Source organism: Aquila chrysaetos, chromosome 8 (genome assembly GCF_900496995.4).
Source record: "Aquila chrysaetos chrysaetos chromosome 8, bAquChr1.4, whole genome shotgun sequence".
NCBI classification, from domain to species: domain Eukaryota; kingdom Metazoa; phylum Chordata; class Aves; order Accipitriformes; family Accipitridae; genus Aquila; species Aquila chrysaetos.
The window spans coordinates 27,366,934-27,386,134 of record NC_044011.1 but is presented as its reverse complement, the minus strand read 5'-3'; the positions used below and the strand labels follow the sequence as shown (position 1 = coordinate 27,386,134).

At 44.2% G+C, this 19,201-nt stretch overlaps 1 protein-coding gene across 6 annotated transcripts in view; it reads left to right on the top strand.

The window, feature by feature from the left end:
- SERTAD2 (SERTA domain containing 2) overlaps positions 1-19,180 on the top strand; it is an 86,184-nt gene extending 67,004 nt beyond the window's left edge. For 3 of the 6 annotated variants that reach the window (XM_030022623.2, XM_041125258.1, XM_041125254.1), the window contains exon 2: positions 13,610-19,180. In XM_030022623.2, coding sequence (XP_029878483.1) covers positions 13,614-14,558 — 945 coding nt within the window. In that variant the 5' untranslated portion in view covers positions 13,610-13,613 and the 3' untranslated portion in view covers positions 14,559-19,180. Of the gene's footprint in view, positions 1-6,867; positions 11,266-11,288; positions 11,690-13,609 lie in introns of those variants that run through there. The other 3 variants (XR_003924628.2, XM_041125255.1, XM_041125257.1) reach the window with 3 other exon arrangements.
- The last annotated feature ends 21 nt before the right edge of the window (positions 19,181-19,201 follow it).

The window sequence follows — 19,201 nt, the reverse complement described above, 5'->3', positions numbered from 1 at the left end:
GACTGAAGAAGCTGTCAAGTCACCAGAGAGCGAGTTTTTGGTTTTCACATGTCCCTTCTTTGAGAGTGGAGGCTCAGCTAGCTCAAGTGAGACAGCAGCCACCACCTCATCAGAGTGTCTGTGGATTCAGGCTGCTGCAGTGATATTAAAACCATGCTCAGAGTCCTGCATTGGGCGAGTTCAAACCATTATTCTTCCAAATAAGGGGCTGGGTTCTGTACTCTGCTCTGCTTGGTACGTAAAATCGTAGGTGTTGCCATATAATGTCTGAAGTTCCCAACCTATATAACATGATCAGTGTTTTGAGGAGCAGAGGGCTTAAAAGAGGAATTTCTCGTTAATACCACTCTGGAATTGAGTTTTAAGTGGCGTTGAACGACATGAGTCTCAGTCTGTGTAATTATTAGGAACCAAAGCCTGTTTACTTTGCTTTCACACCAGTAAGATATATTGGATTTCATCTGACAGCTTCTCTTCCCAGTGAAGTTAGAATAAAAATTGTATTCTTAATATAGTAGAATACAAAGAGAAAAGTGCAAATGTGGGTTGTTTTCTTTTATTGTTATTTTTAAAACTGGGCAGTATATGGAAGTAGCAGAAGAAAGTAGTTCTCTTTTCAAAGGAACCCTGAGTTGGTAGAAAGATCTCAACTCACTCTAAAACTTGCTTGGATGATCTGTAACAAATACAACTGTTTTCCTGATCCCGTATTTTCCATCCCCCTGGGAAACGCTTGTGCTGTTTGAGCCACACTCACCTTTAATGGAAACGTGACAATTATTGGCTGTTTTCTTACAGTTTCTTACAGTAGCTGGTAACATTAGTCTTTAAAAAACTGTCGTGCCAGGCAGGCAATAAGGTTGAGTGAACTGCACTATAGAAAGAACCACCCATGACTGGAGGTAAACTATGCGGATATATGTTGGGGTGGAGGTTGAAAGGAGCGTGGAGGGCATATTTGAAGCAGACTGCAACTGCTACAGCAGGTCTGACTAGTTTGAGATGCCTAAAGGCAGCTTTGTCTTAACTTCAGGTAGCTGCAAAATGAAGTTTTAAAACCTAATTCAGAAATACATCATCATCTTCCGGTGCCTCCACAAACTCTTTACTTTTCATGTGTTTCACAGGCACTCTTTCACCCTTGGAAGAAGCGTTTAATAGATACATGTACACGTGCATGCATATCATTTGCATATTTTAAAAATACACATTTCATCAAGATAGGAGACTGGCGTTCATGTGCAAACCACAGTGTTTTTTTAAACAGTGGTAACATTTTGCTTTCTTATCGCTCTGTGTGTGTGTATTTGTGTGCATGTGAGAGAGAAGCCATTCTATTTAAGCATTTTTTGGCGTAGCATGATTTGTTGCCAGTTGGTTCTTGTGCCTTCGCCTGTCCCTGTGTAGGAGGAGTGACTTACACTTTATTAGTCTGTGCTGCGGTCCGAGGGATTTTGACCAGGGTACTTTCATGCTGGCTGTCCCAGGGGTACAATAACCTGCTTAGGTTACCCTCCTGTGATCTAGCTCGTGGTCTCCCTTACCCTCCTACTCCATCTGTTTGGCAAAATTGGCTCTTCTAAACAACCCCTTCCCTTTTCCTCCCTTAACTAAAGTATTCCACAAATAACTTGTGAATGAGTAGAAGAGAGAGAATATTTTCTGTGTATGTAACATATAGTGTAAAGCTTCCTATTGCTGCTGTGCTTCCCCTTGCTGGCAGGGGAACATACGTGATACACATGTGCTGTGGTGTGGGGTTTTTTTAATTGTGGGGAGAATCAGTGTAATACTATCTTGGGTGAGGTGAATGGGTTGTTCCTGACTGAATATGAAATGAAGTTTAGGACATTTAGTTTCAGTTTCCTGATCTCTTCTCCTTCTGTATTTTCCACTCCCAATTTCCAAAGACTTAGTTTGTGGTTAAGTTTGTTTGTTCCATGTTAATTGACCTGTACTAAGCCTGCTTTGAAATACAGGTTTAATACACATGTTGTTAAGATACACCATTAAAAGGGTGTCCCCATATAAGTTTAAACAATTTATTTGCAAATGTTTAAATGACTACACAGACGTTATGTGGATCCCATGGTGGCGGCTGTTTTAAAGGGTATCGCTTTGGTGTAGTAGTTTTTATTGTGAAATCAAGCAGATGCCACGAAAAATGGGATCTCTTTCGTCTCTAACTCGTAGCTGTTACAGGTTGAGAATAGTTCAAGGCTGGCCAAAGTTCACTTTATCAGTTTTCAGTAGGCTCCTTCGTAGGACGTGAAAACACATGCTGTATTTCAACAAACGCAAGAGCTTTAGTATACTGGACTGAAAGGCCAACAGTTATCATCTTGTCTAACATCACTTAACACCGTCTCAGCAAACTTTCATGTCAAACTTTAACTACCTTTTTTGTTTTGTTTTGTTTTCACTGGTGGTGGAGAAATATCCAACAGCTTTTCCACCTCTTTAAGGGAAACTTGGGGGTGAGTGGGTGCTTTTTCACAGAATATATTTGTTTGCAGGGCTGTGTTCATTTCATTTAAGCAAAAATGTTGAAAGCAACTCATATGCTACATAGCTGCTTTAAAAAATGCCAGGGAAACACCTTTCTCCTCCTCTTTTAACTCTCAGTAGCGAGAAACTGGTTAGCAAATAAAATCTGCAGGCCAGAAACTAAAATGACTTGTCATTGCTGGGATGTATGTTGCATTTTGCAGTATACATTTCTTTAGAGGTTTTTTTTTTTCTCTCCTCTTCTTCCCCCCTGCTATTCACTGCTTTTCAGTTTGACTGTGATAATTTATTCAACACTGTTTTCAGAGCAATAACCTACTTTTTGGCAAACCATTCAATTCTTTCCACAGTAGCATGGGTATTTTTTCCCCCATGTGTTTATTAAGGGTCTATGACAAGGGGGAAAAACAAGGTATCTTTGGGGAAAAGATGCTACGATATGCTTGAAAGCAAGGATTCAGTCCAAGTAATTATACCTATGTGAGAGAAATTCTCTCTTATTATACACAAAGGGGTCTTGTCTCTCTTGGATGCACGCACAATTCTCATTAACCTTTGTAGGAATCACTCACATCCAGTGAAGATGGGTCTACAATACTCAGTCCCTATGTACGCTAAAAATATCAGCTGGGCCGTGACATGCATGTGCCAATAGAGATGTCTTGTACAATATAACACAATGTTGCCATAATCTATTGTTCAGAGCGATGTTGCAGGGGAGGAGGGATGTATAGTCAGTCTTGCTATTTCATCATTCTCCCTTAGAGTCTGACCAGTAGCATCTTGTCATTACAGGCGTGTAATTTTAGCAGTGAAAAGGGAGCGTGTGTTTGCTAGCCTGTGTCACTTTCTGGTGGCCGCGCTAGCTCTTTCAGATTGTTTTGAATTTAATTTCCAAGTAAGGTGCCTCTTTTTAGCCAGCGCTTTCACTGTGCTGATGCCTGCCGGCTCTGCAGTAGGAAGAAATGGAAGGCAGTCAGCCCTTGGCTGAATTGGGCCCTGAAGCAGTACACAGCTGTCTTAATTGCTGTTGCTCCACTTCTTGAAGAGATTATGGCTCTGGTTCTCCCAGCATGGAGCTGCGCGCATGGGCTCCAGCGTGGCTCTTTGCCCACTGGTGGGGAGATTTCATCGTGCCGTGGTCCTGCTTGTGGGACCAGCATCTCCTGCTCCTGTGCAAGGAGGGCCAGATTGCCAGACTTGTGAAAAGAAACAGCCATGTGGAGCAGGGGGAGCTTCTTGGCTGATCCCAGGGAGGTTTGTGCGTAGAAGCCCTCGCATATTTTTCGGGTGACAACAAGCAGAGTCTGCTGAATAATCAGCTAATCACGTAGTAAAGTCAGAGGATCTGGCCTAGCACTGTGTCTGGTTTTATTTACTGCAGCTCTGATTTCCTACTACTGATACCCAGGTGTGTAATGCAGCTCCTAGTCCTTGAGCTTTTGATATTGGCAGCAGAGTTGCTCAGCCTGTGTGTACACAGCACAGTATAATTTGATTCATGCTTGGCAGGCCTGGCTGCTTCCTTAACGCTGCCACGTGGAGACCCAAATTTCAGAATAACCTCAGCCCAGCTCTTTTGGGTGGCTCTTGGAAGCACAGAATCTCAGCCGAGCTGATCCCCAGTGAGGAGGCTCCTGTGTGGTAGCACGGGTGCTGTTGTGAGTAGATGGTGCATGCAGCCATCCTGGGGAAGGATGTAAAGAGGATTTGGCACAGAGGTGACCTGAGGGAGAGGGCAGCTTTGCCATCTTGCTGAAAATCTCTCTCCCCACAGTGACTAACCCTAACAAAACAGCTCCTGATAGGGGAAAGGGGGGAATCCTCCACCTTGGTCTGGCTCAAAGCAGGTACCGCTGGGGTTGGTGGTCAGCGGGGCCTCATCAGCACCAAGCCTGTGAAGGGCTGAGGCAGCATTAGCGGTCATAGAAAGCTTGTTTCGTAAAACTTCCAGTTAAGGACAAGACCAAAAAAGGGCTGGCTGGGGTCCTGTTTGCATCTGCTGGGTGCTGTTGTAAGGATGGGAAGTCCTGTCTGATACAGAACATTGGAGAATTGGCATTTTGGCTGCGTGAGACCTTTGAGATAGAAGTTACTTCTGCTGGGCAATCAATCCAAACCTGTTCTTTTTTCCAGTAAAGACAAGTGCCTTCCTGTATGTGAATAAAACCTATTTTGAATAAATGTTTTCTAGGCCTCTTATGTTACAAAGCTATATCCCCCCTCTTGCTTCGTACTGAAAAGAAGTTGTCAGAGTTGCTCAGAGCTTTTGCTCGACTTCAGCCTCCCAGCTGGTTTGAAATATGCCTAGCTAGCTTTCCACATACAGAACCTGTGCAGTCTTGTTCACCTTCTAATTCTGCCAGGGTAGTCTTTAATGGTTTAACGAGCTAACAAGTGCTTGTCTGATTTAAACTTGCATTATGTTCTGCTACCCTGATAGAATTCCTAATATTATAAACACCCTTAATAACACAGCTATAATCTAGAAAACCTGCTCTCCTTTTTCCAAACAATTACTTAATGAGGCAGTAATTTATTCTAAGCTATATTTATTGGAGCCCATTCCAGCTTTATCAGACATACTCTGTTTGGTGTGTGCAGTTAGTCAAAAACATTAAAACTGCTCCACTTCTTCCAAGGGAACATGTTACATTTAGCAAACTGACAGCATTAGAAACTGTTTCCAATTTAATAGAAGCATATGTTTCCTGCAAGACTTAACACACTACAGAGTTGGAGATTGCCTTCGACTGTGGCTTTGCCTTTTTTTAGCGTGGTGAAAAGGAGCTGGAAACTGAAGGCAGAAGTGGAGTTTGTAGTCATGTTTTTGGTTGTTTTGCTCACTTTTGTTTTTCAGAGAGCCTTCTAGCAGGGCTTCCATGGGCTGCAAGTTTAAGAAACTATCAAGAAAGTAGTGTGGGTGGTGCACATAGAGCTCTTGCTCGAAACGCAGTTTCTGATCATTAACAAACAGCAAGAGCTTGCTTTGCCCTCTGGGCCTCAAATAGTACAGTATGCAACAAGGGAGAGCAGGCAAGGCACGAGGATGGAAACAGTAGGATCAGATTACAGTTTCAAAATATCGCTGGAACACGTTGGCTGGCGTTACACTATTGACTGGTTTTATAATTGCATTGCTTATTTGCTAGGGAAGGCTTCACCTTACTTTCTGATTAACATGGACACTCCTTTGGGGACCTGGGGACTCCAGGCTCCGAATGCCAAAGTCAACCCCTGTGAGAGCTGCATGACTTCAGATGCTCCGCAAATGAGAGTCTGAGCTTCCTCTGATGTCTTGTCTTGTGTTTGCCAGGAGATATCCTTGCACAGTCCCTAACTAATTCCTGCTTAGATTAGCCTCTGAAAGTCACCCACTATGGTTTCCTTTCTTACTTCAATTTTAACTTGAGACTAGAAGAGACCCCTGTGACTCAGCTTGCTAACTGCTCTCCCCCAATCTTCACTTGCGGGTGCCTAAAGCAGGGGGCTAAGGCTGCATTTCTGTAGGGAGAGGGAAGCTGCCTTGCTAGATGCAGGAGTGGGGTGCAGAGCAGCTTTGCTTGCCTCTGCTTCTTCTGGAAGAGCTGAGGTTCACCCATCCACCACAGGAGATGGGAAGAGTTAGGTCCCTATAAAATATACAGGAGAAATACCTGCCACTCATAGTTACTGCTGGCACCAACAGCCTTGCAGCGAAGACTTGCAAACATAAAAACAATTCCCTGTACTCTCTGGAAGCACAGAGCTACCCAGGAGGCCAATTTTTTGATATAGCTCTAAAGGAGAGTTTTGTAAGTGCTTATTAAACCTCATTCAGTTTAAAAAAAAAAAAAAAAAAAGCTGCCAGAATTAATGTACAATGTAAGTGTCAGGGAAAACAAACCTTGTAAATGGGGAATGTCTGAGCACTGGGTCTGGAGAGGACAGAAACCTCAGCACAGCTCTGTTCCCTGTACCTCTTGTCTAGTGTTGGGGGTTTTGTTTTTTAACTCACATGTGACATGAGACCCAGTTCTTACCAGGCAGCAGTTGTCAGGAGTCCTCTCTAGCCAGGCAACATGGACGCACTACACTCGAGTAAGTAAAATCTGCATCAGAGCCTGAGAAGCAGCCTTGCAAAAAAAAAAAAAAAAAACAAAAACAAAAAAACCCCAAAAAACCCACACCACCCGTCAGTGTACAAATTGCGAGCCAGCTGCAGCATATTGAACGTAGCCGTGCGTTACTGCGTGGTACATGCTGTACTAGCTCCTGGGGATGCTGCTGTGCCAGGATTTAAAGACCCCAGTGTCAACAGATGAAATCTTAAAGGAGGGGTGATTTTTATCACACTGTGGCTGTCGCCTCTGAAAGTCCATGTTGCTTATTCGCTCTAGTCCTGGAGTTAAACCTCGACACTGAGGCTGTTGAGCTTTCTTCCTTGTTTTTAGCGAGGCTAGGAGAGGGTGCCAGATTTATACTGGCGTTCCCCTCCACTGTTTCTCTTCCTTTCCAGCTTTGAATGGGAGGAGGATGCCTGCGCTCTCAGAGAGCAGGCTGGCTCCCAACTGCTGGGGCAGGTTTGCTCTGCTTTACCAGGATCCTGCAGGCCAAGGAGCATCATTCTGCGGTGGCTGAGCCCATGGTCCTGCCCCGAGGGGGTCTTCCTGAGATGTGGCTGCTCTCCATCTCTCTGCCATGGCCTTGGGGATGTGGAAACAGGGATGGGGAGAGAGAGGTTTACCTGTTTGCTTGCCTCCCTACCTCTAGGGGACAGATGCTTTGAAGTCGTGGGGACTGGTTACAAGTTCAGGTGGTCCCTCAGGCTGGATGCAGCAGCACTGAAATGCCTCACGGCAACCCAGCCTGCCTCTGCTAGCTCAGAGGATCTAGCCCTCGTCTTGCCAGTTAAACCCAATTGGCACAAAAGGCCTTTTTATTTTGGTCCTGCAGCTATCTATGCCAAATCCTGGTCCTGCTGAAGTCAGTAACAAAACATTCATTGACTACCGTTGGGCCAGAATACAGCCAATGCAACCCTCAAAGATGAGGAGTGAGGGATGGAGGAGAGGAAAATAATATTTCATGTGCCAGAAGTGACACAGAAGGTGCTTGCGTAATTTACTGGATAGAGTCTCCGAGAAACCCTGGTGGGGTTCATTTACACCTGAAGTTTGGGAAACTTTGTTTTGGGAATGACACGTGCAAATTCAGTACTCTCTTTGCGGTTTGGGGGGCTTTTATGGGGGGGGGGGTGTTTTTTGTGGGTTGTTTTTTTTTGTTTGTGCACGTGTATGTGTGAAGTAGTGTTTTATTTTAATTCCCCCAAGTTGCCTTTTTCTTTCTTTCTCTCTCTCTCTCTCTTTTTCCTGTGGTTTTAATTACCCAAGATTTCAGAAAGTAACCAGTCCTGCTTTAAACTCCACTTTTTGCATGAGCCCCTGCTGTTCACGTCTGGTTTTTGGCATTTGGCTGTGTGGAGAGGAATGGTTGCCTGTGGACTCTGGGATTTGATGCTTTTACCTTTTTCAGCAACGTGGCATTTGTTCTAGAAGTGAACCTTGCTGTATTAAGCTGTTCATCCTTTAGGCCTACTGATAGGGTGGCGTAAATATGTGAGTGGAAATGTGACTTCTTAAAAATCCTTTTCTGCTGTCCCTTTTGGTGTTTGGTTCCTCTTTTTTCCTTCCTGTCTGCCTTGATGAGTGGGGAGGGACTAGCGGGTTGTGGAATTGATTTCCAAGGGAAGCCCTCAGTCTTGAGAGACATCTTAAACTAAACTGTTAAAAGGCTTTGAGAATTAACATTAAAGGGTATTTTTATTATTGGTGAGATAACCAAATCACTTTTCCCCTCTGTTTTTACATTTCTAGTGCTTCCCTATGCCGAACTCCCAATTATTAAAGACTTCAGAAATAGTCCAGCAGTGACAAAGTATAACATCCTAAGTACAATCGATAAATACAATACTTCTCTCGTGATGTGTGTATACCTCTGTCCTCTGGAGAGCAAAGGATTCGTCACTAAGTGGGCTCAGAGACATAGTCAGGCATTGCACAAGCTTTTCTGTGTTTAATCGATGATGGTTGACTCCAGAGAACCACCCGCTCCAGACTGATTATCTCTTCTACTGAGCCCCAACTGCATTTTTTTCCAGCTCTGTCTGAAGAGCATGCAGAGCTAATAAAAGGAAGCTAAATGACATGCAAATGAAAAAAATATATATTACTTTTGTTTTTCAATTAAGAAAAGCCAACTCCCAAACAATGCTAGGGTTTCTCTGGCTCTGAGGCGCGTGCAATCGCCCTAAATGGGCAAAAAAGCAAGTTGAATCTCAGCAACAATGGTTCAGCTTTTGGGTCTGGGTCTTTCAGAGCAGGAGCCAACTGGTGCATAATATTGAGGAAGACCTCCAAGTAACTCCCCCTGCCCCAATCCCTGGATAAATGCAGTTTTTCCATTGCCTTTCTTCAGCTTTCTGGTTCCACATACCTAAGTAACATTGAAAACTAACTTGCATACCAAAACCCTGCAACACCCTTTATTAAAACAACAACAAAGCAACATGCCATCTCAGCTTTTAACGCTTGGCCCCAAAATTATGTTTGCTGGCAGATGGATGGAAATGCAGCAGAAATACATCTGGCTGGGATTGCTGCTCAGCCAAAATAGATGCACAAAAGACCCTCCGTGGACGTGACCCTTTGTTGCTGCCTGTCCAGTCTTGTGTTTTGGTGGGTTGATGTTGTCTTGCTGTCCCCATTATGGCCATATGACTTGGTAGGCCAACTCTGTCTTCTGACACTTGGGAGGGTGTGGGTATATCTTATTTTGTACTGATCTTTGGCCAACCCAATCTGTAAGTTTGGCGTTTTCGTTTTCCCAGCAGGAGCTGTGGCTGGAAAGGCTAGGAGCAAAGTTTTTGAGATGAACAGAACTGAACCAGATCAAATGTTGGTATTGTATAGCTTGGGTTTTTTTTTTAATGTTGTTCAGTATCTAAGATGTACAACATCGGTCTCTTTAATGTAGGCATGAAACTGTTGATTGAAGGCAGGAAGAGATGGTTTGAACTGTAAAGAACAAACAGGCAATGTTGTCTTAAGCTCTGATGGTCAGAAACTATAAAATTCCTTTATGGAGATCCAGAGAAAGGCTTGCAAGCCTGAAAGCATGTCTGTTTTTACCAACTCTATCAGTTGGTCTAAAAAGATACTGCCTCCTTGCTTTACTTAGAATGAATAAAGTGATTTATGGAAACTGGAGGAAAATGTTTTTACAATTCCCATTTGCATGCCTGAGAAGGGAATAAAATAAAACTTTATAAAGCTGAGAGTCTAGCGGTGCTCATTTGAGCCCCCTGTTTGGGGGAATAAAACCCCCTTGCTTAGGCTGGCATCCTGCTTTGCTGCTTTAATGGTTAAACCTGCTTCACAGAGCATTACTGGGGAAAAGGAAACTGAAAGCTGTGCTGAAAAGCTAGTAGGTGAAATTGGGAGTTGCTTGAACTATTTCATCTTTTAAAAGGACAAGCTCTGAACCAAGCTATGTGAAGATCGAGTGAGATGTGAAAGCTTGACAGTCATACATAAAGGAAACCTTGAATCATTTCTAAGCTTCCTGGAAGATGATGTAGTGAGGTTATTGTTGTGTTTACTAATGATTCCATAGCTCTTACTGATCAGCTTAAAAAATGTCTTAACTACCAGCACCTGAATCTTGGATGCAGATGGGCTCAACTGGGTTCATTCGAAATGTCTGCTGACGTCCCCTGACAATAATAATTAATAATTGAGCACAGGGAACAGAGCATGGCCACCCGAATGGTCTGTTTTCTTTATCACAGGGAAAAAGGTTTGCTTTGTACGGTTAATATTTTTATACATTCCTGGCAGAGCCTGACAAACTTCAAAACTCTCATAGTCCCCAAGCCATTTAAAAATTTCTCCTTTAAATAGAGCATTGCAGAAGGAGCATTGGTATGTCTTTAGGACAGAGTCTGTCTTTTTTCAGGAGGAGGAGATAGTAGGAAGGGACGGAAAGCTGCTAGCTCTCCTCCTAACCCATTGTTGCCTTGAAAATGTGCTGGACTTGGGCAGGGGTTTCGATTCTTGCTAGCCTGGTCCTCCCTTTCTTGCTCTATCTGTCCGAAGTGGAAGGAAGCGTGTCCGTCATGAACATTTGAACAGCAAACCCCCCCCTCACGCCCCAAACCCACATGCACAGCTCTGGAGTAGTCCATGGAAGTGACACTAGGGAGCAGAGAAAAACCAGACTTCGGCAGTAGTGCTAAATTTCAGGGGTTTTGTTCACCCGAGATTCCAGGCGCGGGGATCGCTGGTAGCTGGCCAAGGAGCTTGGATGGCAGCCTACCCGTTCCTCAGCTCTGCTTAGCTTGCTCCCTCCCCCCGCCTTTCTTTTTTTAATTGCATAATATGCTAGAAAATGATCTGGATTTGGGACTTATTTTTAACTAGAAGAGGCTCACTTCACCCAATCTGATTTTGGCTTTAACATCCAGCAAATACTTTCTGAAGCTCTTTTCTTTTTGCACTGAAACCCTGGCTTCTTTTGCCCTCTCTCCCACTTTGCAAAGGCTCTTCGCTTTTAAATGTTTGTTAGCGAGTCTTGGGGATGTTTGCAAGTCCTTAGCTACATTGTCTGTCTGCAGAACTGGTGTATGACAATCAAATTGGTGTTAGACCTGCCTGGTGCAGTCATTTTGCAGGCATGGATCCCATTGGGGGAACTGGGAATTGTACTCAAATAAGGAAGGTAAGTTTTGTCTCCTAGACGATAGCTGGGTAATAAAGCTCATACAAGAGGAGTCAGGTTTGGTGTTAAAGATATATATGTCTGTTGGAACTTCTCTTTGGGTAGCTGGGGCTGGAAAGCATCTCCCATTTTTTTTTTTAAAAATGAGGCAGAAATCTTCATGCCACTTTGTTAGCGTTTTGTTAAATGGAGGGAGGGATGCAGGGATAAACAGGGAGCTGTCTGATCCTATTAAAAGGGCAACTGGGTTAGGGCTCCAGCACCTCACCACTCTACCTGGAGAAATGAGAGAGGAAAGCCAAACATTTGCCCTAATATGTGGAAGCAGGCCAAACGTGGGCTACTCCTCTGCGACGCCTGCGATCCTACCCATCTCCGCAGGACTTTTCCTCAGCTGATTTGATGCAGCCCATGGGACAGGCAAGTGAGTGTATTAACGGCCTCTGCTCCTTCTAGTTTTGATTTAGATGTGATAAAACAGCCTGTCTGGTAAACTGGGTCCATGCAGGTAGTGGGGAAGAGAGTCATAGGGAACCTGCCATCTCACAAGCACTGAAAGAAGTGCCTGTCACAGGGACTGTGCTGTTTCACCCAAGTAATCGTGGATATTTCACCAAACCAAACCCTGGCTACTCACCAAAGGTGGGTGGTGGTGTGGGGCAGAGGGTTTCTGACCCTAATGCCCTCCCAGTTCAGATGCATAACATTAGGTTGTGCCTCTGTCACAGCACAGCGATTCCTTCATTCTTCTGCATTTTATGGGATCTTCGTGTCACAAAAATAATGGTGACAAAATGAGGCTGGGACTGTGCTGTGTAGACGAGCACTTCCAGGTGCTCTCAAACATCCTGGAAGAGACAGCACTGGGGATTGAACTGCCCTACTTACTCTCAGCTCAGAAATGATTCATGATGTGGGGCAAGTTTGGTAAAATTCCCTTTGTTTCCTTCTTCAAAATCTGCCATCTGACCAGGAGAAAAGCACATGCATTTATGCTGATTTTTGTTCTTTAGAAAGCCCTACGGCATTCTTTTGTTCTCAAATGAAACCTGACATGGATGTAGTCCTGAGTGAGGAACATGCTTTGCTGGGAGAGAAGTGAAGATAAATGGTGCATCTGGAGTGATGCATCCTTGCTGTGGTGCAAAAGCTATTCTATCTGTGGCTAGCAAGCTCCTGAAAGTCTTGTGGGAGGAAGCAAAGGCTGTTGGCATTGCCTTAGCCAGTCAGAAGCTGAGGAAAGGATTTCAAACACCGCAGTGTGAAAATGTTTCCCATACCCAGAAGAGCAGGGGGTGAGAGCACAGCCCACCCCAGCCCTCTGTCAGAGCTGCCATTGTTTCATGCGCAGGTGGGGACACAGCAGATCCCCCCCGCCAGTGCAAGGGGCAGGCAGGGCCCACGCTCCCATGTGGATTCAGAGTGTGGAACTAGGGGTGCTCCTGGGGGCCCAGTTCCTGGAGTGGGGTGCTCAGACACCAAACTCCTTTGAAGCTTTCTGAGGCAGATGTTCCCATCCTCAAACTGGGACCCAGGCACTGTCAGGATTGAAGGCCCTGGCTGCAGCAGCAGAGCATAGTGCAGAGAATGGTCTTGGGGATCAGACTAAAAGACCTGGTGGATCATCCTCATCTGTAATTTATCTAATTCCGAGTGAAATAACTGCATTTCCTGCTCTAGTAGTTTAGTCCTTAGGTGATCCGTTAAATAAACCCACGAGGTCAACTATGCATCTATCCTGGTGTGCTAAAAGGTTGAATCTCCCGACTTCACCAGGAAGGTTTCTCTCGGTATACAATTGCTTGAGCCTTGCTCCCCTTCCCCCTGTGTGCACACTTTTGAATAAAAAGGGAAATTCGTTATAAGAACCTTGGTGTATTACGTCTGTATTCCCATGCATAGTACCGCATCAGGCAGGAAAATTGAACAAAAGTTCAGTATGGTATCTGTAGCTTGCGCACCTACGTACAGATATTTGGGGACCATATGCTCAACGTACGCAAGAGTGAAATTTGCTGCCAAGCGTGCAAGGGCTTGAGTTTTATAGAAGCTGTTTGAATTCCTGCTTGGAATTTACCAGTATAGCTGTGCTTAAACACGATGGGCTACAGCACTGTGTTAAGGCGGCTTCTGCTTCCTCAATCACGCTGCCGTGGGCCATGAGTGAGTTATTTACGTGGACAGATTTCCACTTGTGACTGTTAGGGGTAAGCGAGGAGGGGAGAGCGGCCATTCTGTCCGTGCTGCATGTGCAAGGGAGTAGATGGACTGGGATGGTGATTCAGGTGGGAAGAACAGGCTTCAAGCTTTGCTGGCTTCATTGGTCTCTTCTCTTTCCTTTCAGATATATGTTGGGGAAAGGAGGAAAGCGGAAGTTTGACGAGCATGAAGATGGGTTGGAAGGCAAAGTGGTGTCTCCTACTGACGGTCCCTCTAAGGTGTCTTACACCTTACAGCGTCAGACTATCTTCAACATTTCCCTTATGAAACTTTATAACCACAGGCCATTAACCGAGCCAAGCTTGCAAAAGACAGTTTTAATTAACAACATGTTGAGGCGAATCCAGGAAGAACTCAAACAAGAAGGCAGCTTGAGGCCTGTGTTCGTGACCGCTTCGCAGCCCGCCGACCCTCTCAGCGACAACTTCCGCGAGGCCCAGCCGGCGTTCAGCCATCTCGCCTCCCAGCCCCTTCTCCCCACTGACTTCGTAAGCACTACGCCCCTGGAGTCTTGCCTCACCCCAGCCTCTTTGCTTGAGGACGACACTTTTTGCACTTCCCCGACTGTCCAGCACGATGGTCCGACAAAACCACCACCTCCTGCTCTCCAACCAGTAAAGGACAGCTTCTCCTCAGCCTTGGACGAAATCGAGGAGCTTTGTCCAGCACCTACCTCCGCAGAGGCAGTAGCAGCCGAAACAGCAGCCGATGACTCTAAAGACCACCCCAGCGAGTCCAACGTTCAAAAGCCCGAGGGCCTCCCAGAGAGCAGAACGGCCGAATCAAAACTCATGGACTCGCTACCTGGCAACTTTGAGATAACAACTTCCACAGGTTTCCTCACAGACTTGACCCTGGATGATATTCTGTTTGCTGACATTGATACATCCATGTATGATTTTGACCCCTGCACGTCTGCCACGGGGGCTGCGTCAAAAATGGCGCCTGTCTCAGCAGATGAGCTCCTAAAAACTCTCGCTCCATACAGCAGTCAACCAGTAACTCCAAATCAGCCTTTCAAAATGGACCTCACAGAACTGGATCACATCATGGAGGTGCTTGTTGGGTCTTAAAATATAGAAATATAGCAACTTTTTGTTTTTTAATTTTAAGTACCAGTATATACACTTGGTAGTATTTCCATAGTCCCTCCCACCCCCGATTCACAGCACTGTGCATGCGTCCTTGCTTGCCTTTTTTGAAAAGAAAAGGATCACACTAGTTTTTGCTTCAAGCAGAGTTGGAGTGCCTTCATCCATGTATGACCACTTCTAATGTATTTTTTTTAAAGTGGTTCCTCAAGGAAGACCGAATATCCTGGTATAGGAAAGAATATGTATTGTAGACAATGTTATGTTATTACAAAAAAAAGAAAAAAAAAAAAAAAGAAAAAAAATTGTAAAAGCTAAGCACAAGGATTATGTTGGGGAAAGCTGTAAATTGCATGTGCATATTTGTCTATTTTTTCTATAAGTTTTATTGCAAGAGGTAAAAAATTTTATTATTTAGATAATCTCAATACCATTTTAGCCCTGTATAGGTTGACTTAGCAATTCAGCCTTTTGGAGGCATTAACCTGCTCCTCTTTAAGTGTTGCATTTACATGGCTGTTTAGAAACTGCTGCCCAAATTTATTTTATATTTTTGTACAGATTCTGCAGTTTATGATATTGTTTTTTCTAAAAACAAATGCTGTTTATACACACAAAAAAATAGCTATTTTGATAGGATTTGCTCACATAGTTCCTGCATAATTCAGATGTACAAGAACCACTTGTACTTTTATACAGAGTTGTAATGTTTTATATGTGTATGGTGCAAAAGAGAAAATTGGATCAAATAAGCCTGCAGTCGGTTTCCCTGAATGCAAACAAAAAAGTGCTTTAAGAAAGGGCTTGGAGCTGCTTCTGCAGGAGTTTCACAAGTGTTTGCTCCCTGCTGTACCCACTGCGCACTACTGTGATTCCTGAAACTTAGAGCCATGTCCTTTTCCAACACGTATGTGAAGCAGTTGGCAGGAAACAGTTGTGGAACTTCACCCGAAGAGGTCCTGAGCGCCACCACGGCTGCAGCCTCCCCACCCCAGCGCCGGGGCGTCCATCCCGCGTGACGTGGAGCGCCTTAACATGGCGGCAGATCAGCACTTCCTCACCCGAAGCTCCGGGGAATGGTTTTGAGGGGGAACGTGCCCATTGCCCACTTCCTGACCGACGGGCGTACGGGCGGAGCGGGCAGAAGACTGGCGTTGACAGCATACACTCACCCTTTCTTGGAGCATTTCTGCTTCCCTCTCCCCACCTCACTGTGCTAAGTGCTGAAAAAGGCAACTTCAGTATTACTGCAGTGAAGCTCATCTCTTAACTGCACTGGATGGACTTGCTTTAATATCCATTGCTGTTGAAACTGGAGCCAGTCGTGTTACATCCCTTGGCATCTCGTATAGGGTTGGTTTCTTGCATCAACTGTGTTACCTGCTTTACACTTTATAGACCCGTTTTACAATGAATATACAGACACAGCTTTCTATGCATGGTCCCGTTTCCCCGTAACACCTGAGAAGTCTTCTCATTACTGCACCAATAGCTTTTTTTAAGTTCATTGTGGTGTACATTTAATTTAAAAAAAAAAAAAAAAAAAAAGTTTGCGATGTATCATGCCTATTGCTGAAGTTGCTATGGCATTTTAGTTTTTCAATGGTACTTTAGCTGTTGAGCGCCGGTTACAACCTATATTGTTGACATGCCTATGGCTTCTTTAGGAATAACTTTTATATTTATTTAAGAAATTTTAAATTATGTTTTACGTCATTTGGCAATGTTCAGTCAATTCTGCTCCCTTCTTGTCATGGATGAAATTGGGTCTTGTCTGCCTTTTAAGGAGGCGGCTTTTTATAAATTGGCACTTTAAAACAGGCCATGTATATTTATTAGTATATAGCTAGATAGATGTAACAGATATGCACACAGACACAGTATAAAAGCAAATATGTTTTGCAATGAAGGAACTCCTAATCAAAATGAAATGCGTCATGTACAGTTACGAAATGCACTTCTGGCTCCTAATTCATCTGCCAGGGTGAGATGTGGGGCTGATGGGGGGAACTGGCTGAGGGGGTGGGGGTTTGCTTTCTTCTTTTTTCCAAGCCAAACTCAGTGAAGCAGTGGGGTGCTGATGGATTTGCAGTTGTTTCCTTACACAGACTGGGCAGGGGAGAGTAAGTTACTGCTTCAAAGAGAAAACCATTGACCAAGTGTAGCTTTAGGGACCATCGGAAGTGAGGGGGTGGGGAAGGAGGGGGGACAGCTCCATCTTGCACCCAGCACCCAGCAGTGACTGGACCTTGCTCAGCCCTTGTAGGAAAACAAAACAGCCCTGCCCGATTCTGCACCTCTTGTACAAGGAGTAACTGGGAAGGCTAATATGCAAGGGTAGTGTGTCTGGCACAAACCTGTAGGCACCTGGTAACATCAACAGTTTCACACGGTAACTTGGTAAGCACTTGCCTTACCATGGTTAAAAACTGATTTACAGTATGCTGGAGCTGCCCCTTTTTTTTTTTTATTACTTATGCATTTAAACAGATACCATATGCTAGGCAAGAGTTCACATCAATGCCATTTTTGGAGAGCTGTGCTGTTAAGCAGGGTTAGTTGAAGTTTTGTATCCGCAGAACAGGAGACGAGCTCTAAATCCACTTTACCACTCAGAAGACAACGTCTATGTATCCTTGGTGCCGACGCGCATATCCTATGGCAGAGTCCTTACAGGAATCCCATAGGGCATAAACAGACCTGACTTATGGGACTAGGCAAAAGGTTAGTAGGCTGGTGCTGCTCTGTAACCGCGGCAGGCTACGGAGGGAAGGGCTCAGCTGTGGCTTTCTCCCCGGTCTCCAGCATGGCCTTTGCCATGGTCCTAACAGCAGCCACGCATGGAACGTCTCTGAGACCTACACCAGGGATGGAGATTGACATTAATGTGCAATGAAGTGACAAGATGGGAGCAGAATAAGAGCTTTGGATTTGAAGTGATTTTTTTTGTTTTTCATAAATTATTTATTCTTTTTTTTTTCCTTCTGTAAATATATTTATTTTATTGTGAAGCTAACAACATCTGGATTGTAACATGTACAGAATGTATGGTAGGAATGTATTCTCTTGTAGGAATGTAAATCTGTATGAAAAATGGTATGGGAGCCAGATTCAGAGAAAATTAATTGAGTTCCAGTCAGGATATGCATGGTTCACATGACTTTTTCCTGCCTTCCCCCTTTTCTAATATGGGTCTGGTTGTTTGAAATATGCAAAAAAGGTATGGATGAGGGACAGTTTGATGTTCAAAATTAGTCCTAGTCAGGCTCCTACCCTGTCAGCTTCTTGAGACTGGCCTCCCCCATCACTCTGCTGGAATCTGCAACAGGAGACAGGAGCATATGCAGTCACCTCCATCATGCTGGCCTGGTAAATGTTTGAAAAAGGTGATTTTTTTTTTTTTTTTTTTTTTTTTTTAAACACTCACGGGAAGCCCAGCTGAAGTCCCTGGGGCTGGACAGCTGAAGAAGGTTGCAGGATGTTACTTCCAGCCCCAGAAGTTGCAACAGAGCTGACACCACCTCATTGCCAGAAGGTAAGGCCAGACAAGAAGTCACGACCGCACTTTGCACGTGCGGCAGAGGGTTTGCTTGCTCGAGTTCAAGCTACCCGCGTTGCTCTGTGCGTCTGACCAGCCCGTCCTTGGACACCACAGGTCCCCTTCCAGAGCCCGACAGGACCACACAGCCCTATGTGCAAAGGAAGGGGAACTTCCCTCCTCAGGAGAACATCGTCAAGCAGTGTCCTATATAAATGCATCAATCTGGCACCTTCCCTGTAGCCAGCTAGAACAGCAAGACAGAAAAGCCACCGACTGAAGCAATCGCTAAGAATAAATTTGGACCTTGTGAAAGGTAATTTGGTTTTTCCTCAATGCTGTGTGGTAATAGCCTGGGTAGTTTAAAACCAATGTTTTGAATCCAAAGTTTACACTTTTATCACCATTAAATTGGTTAAGTTGTAATGGGTCCTGTCTGACAATGGTTTAATTCACTCCAGCACATCATGAACTTTTTGTTCTTGTTACTCGGATTCTTCTGGTTTTGTTTTGGGTTTTTTCCCCCCATCAGGTTTCAGTATCCTGCTTCTGTGCGAGTTGCTTTCAGTGCTATTAATTAATGAGACTGAACATTTTTGAAGAAATTAGTTCTTTTATAAGCACTTTTTCTTTTTCTGAAAATAAGCCTAATGCAAGTTCTGGAACCTCTTTAAAAACACAAATTGCAGATAAAATCCCAACCTTGACTCCTATCTAGTTCTGAGCATAATCCATACTAGCGCCTGTAAAGGCTAAGATTCTGGAAAAGGTGTAAATAGTGTGACATGTTCAGTGCATGGTTGTTTGAACAGGGCTTGTTATTGTCAAAAAAAAAAAAAAAAAAAGGAAAAAAAAAGAAAAAAGGCTGTATTTCCCCTTCCCCTCCCACAGACCTTAGAGCTGTGCCTTTTCTATGCAATATTACAGACATATACATCTGAAACCAGATTACTGTATTCACATGTAGGTATGGGCTGTAATCAAAAAAACAATTGGACAAATGTACATGGAAATGAGCAGTCTTACTTTTGTAGTTTTATATTATACAATAAACAGTTAAAATAAACTCTGGCTTTGTTCTTTCCCT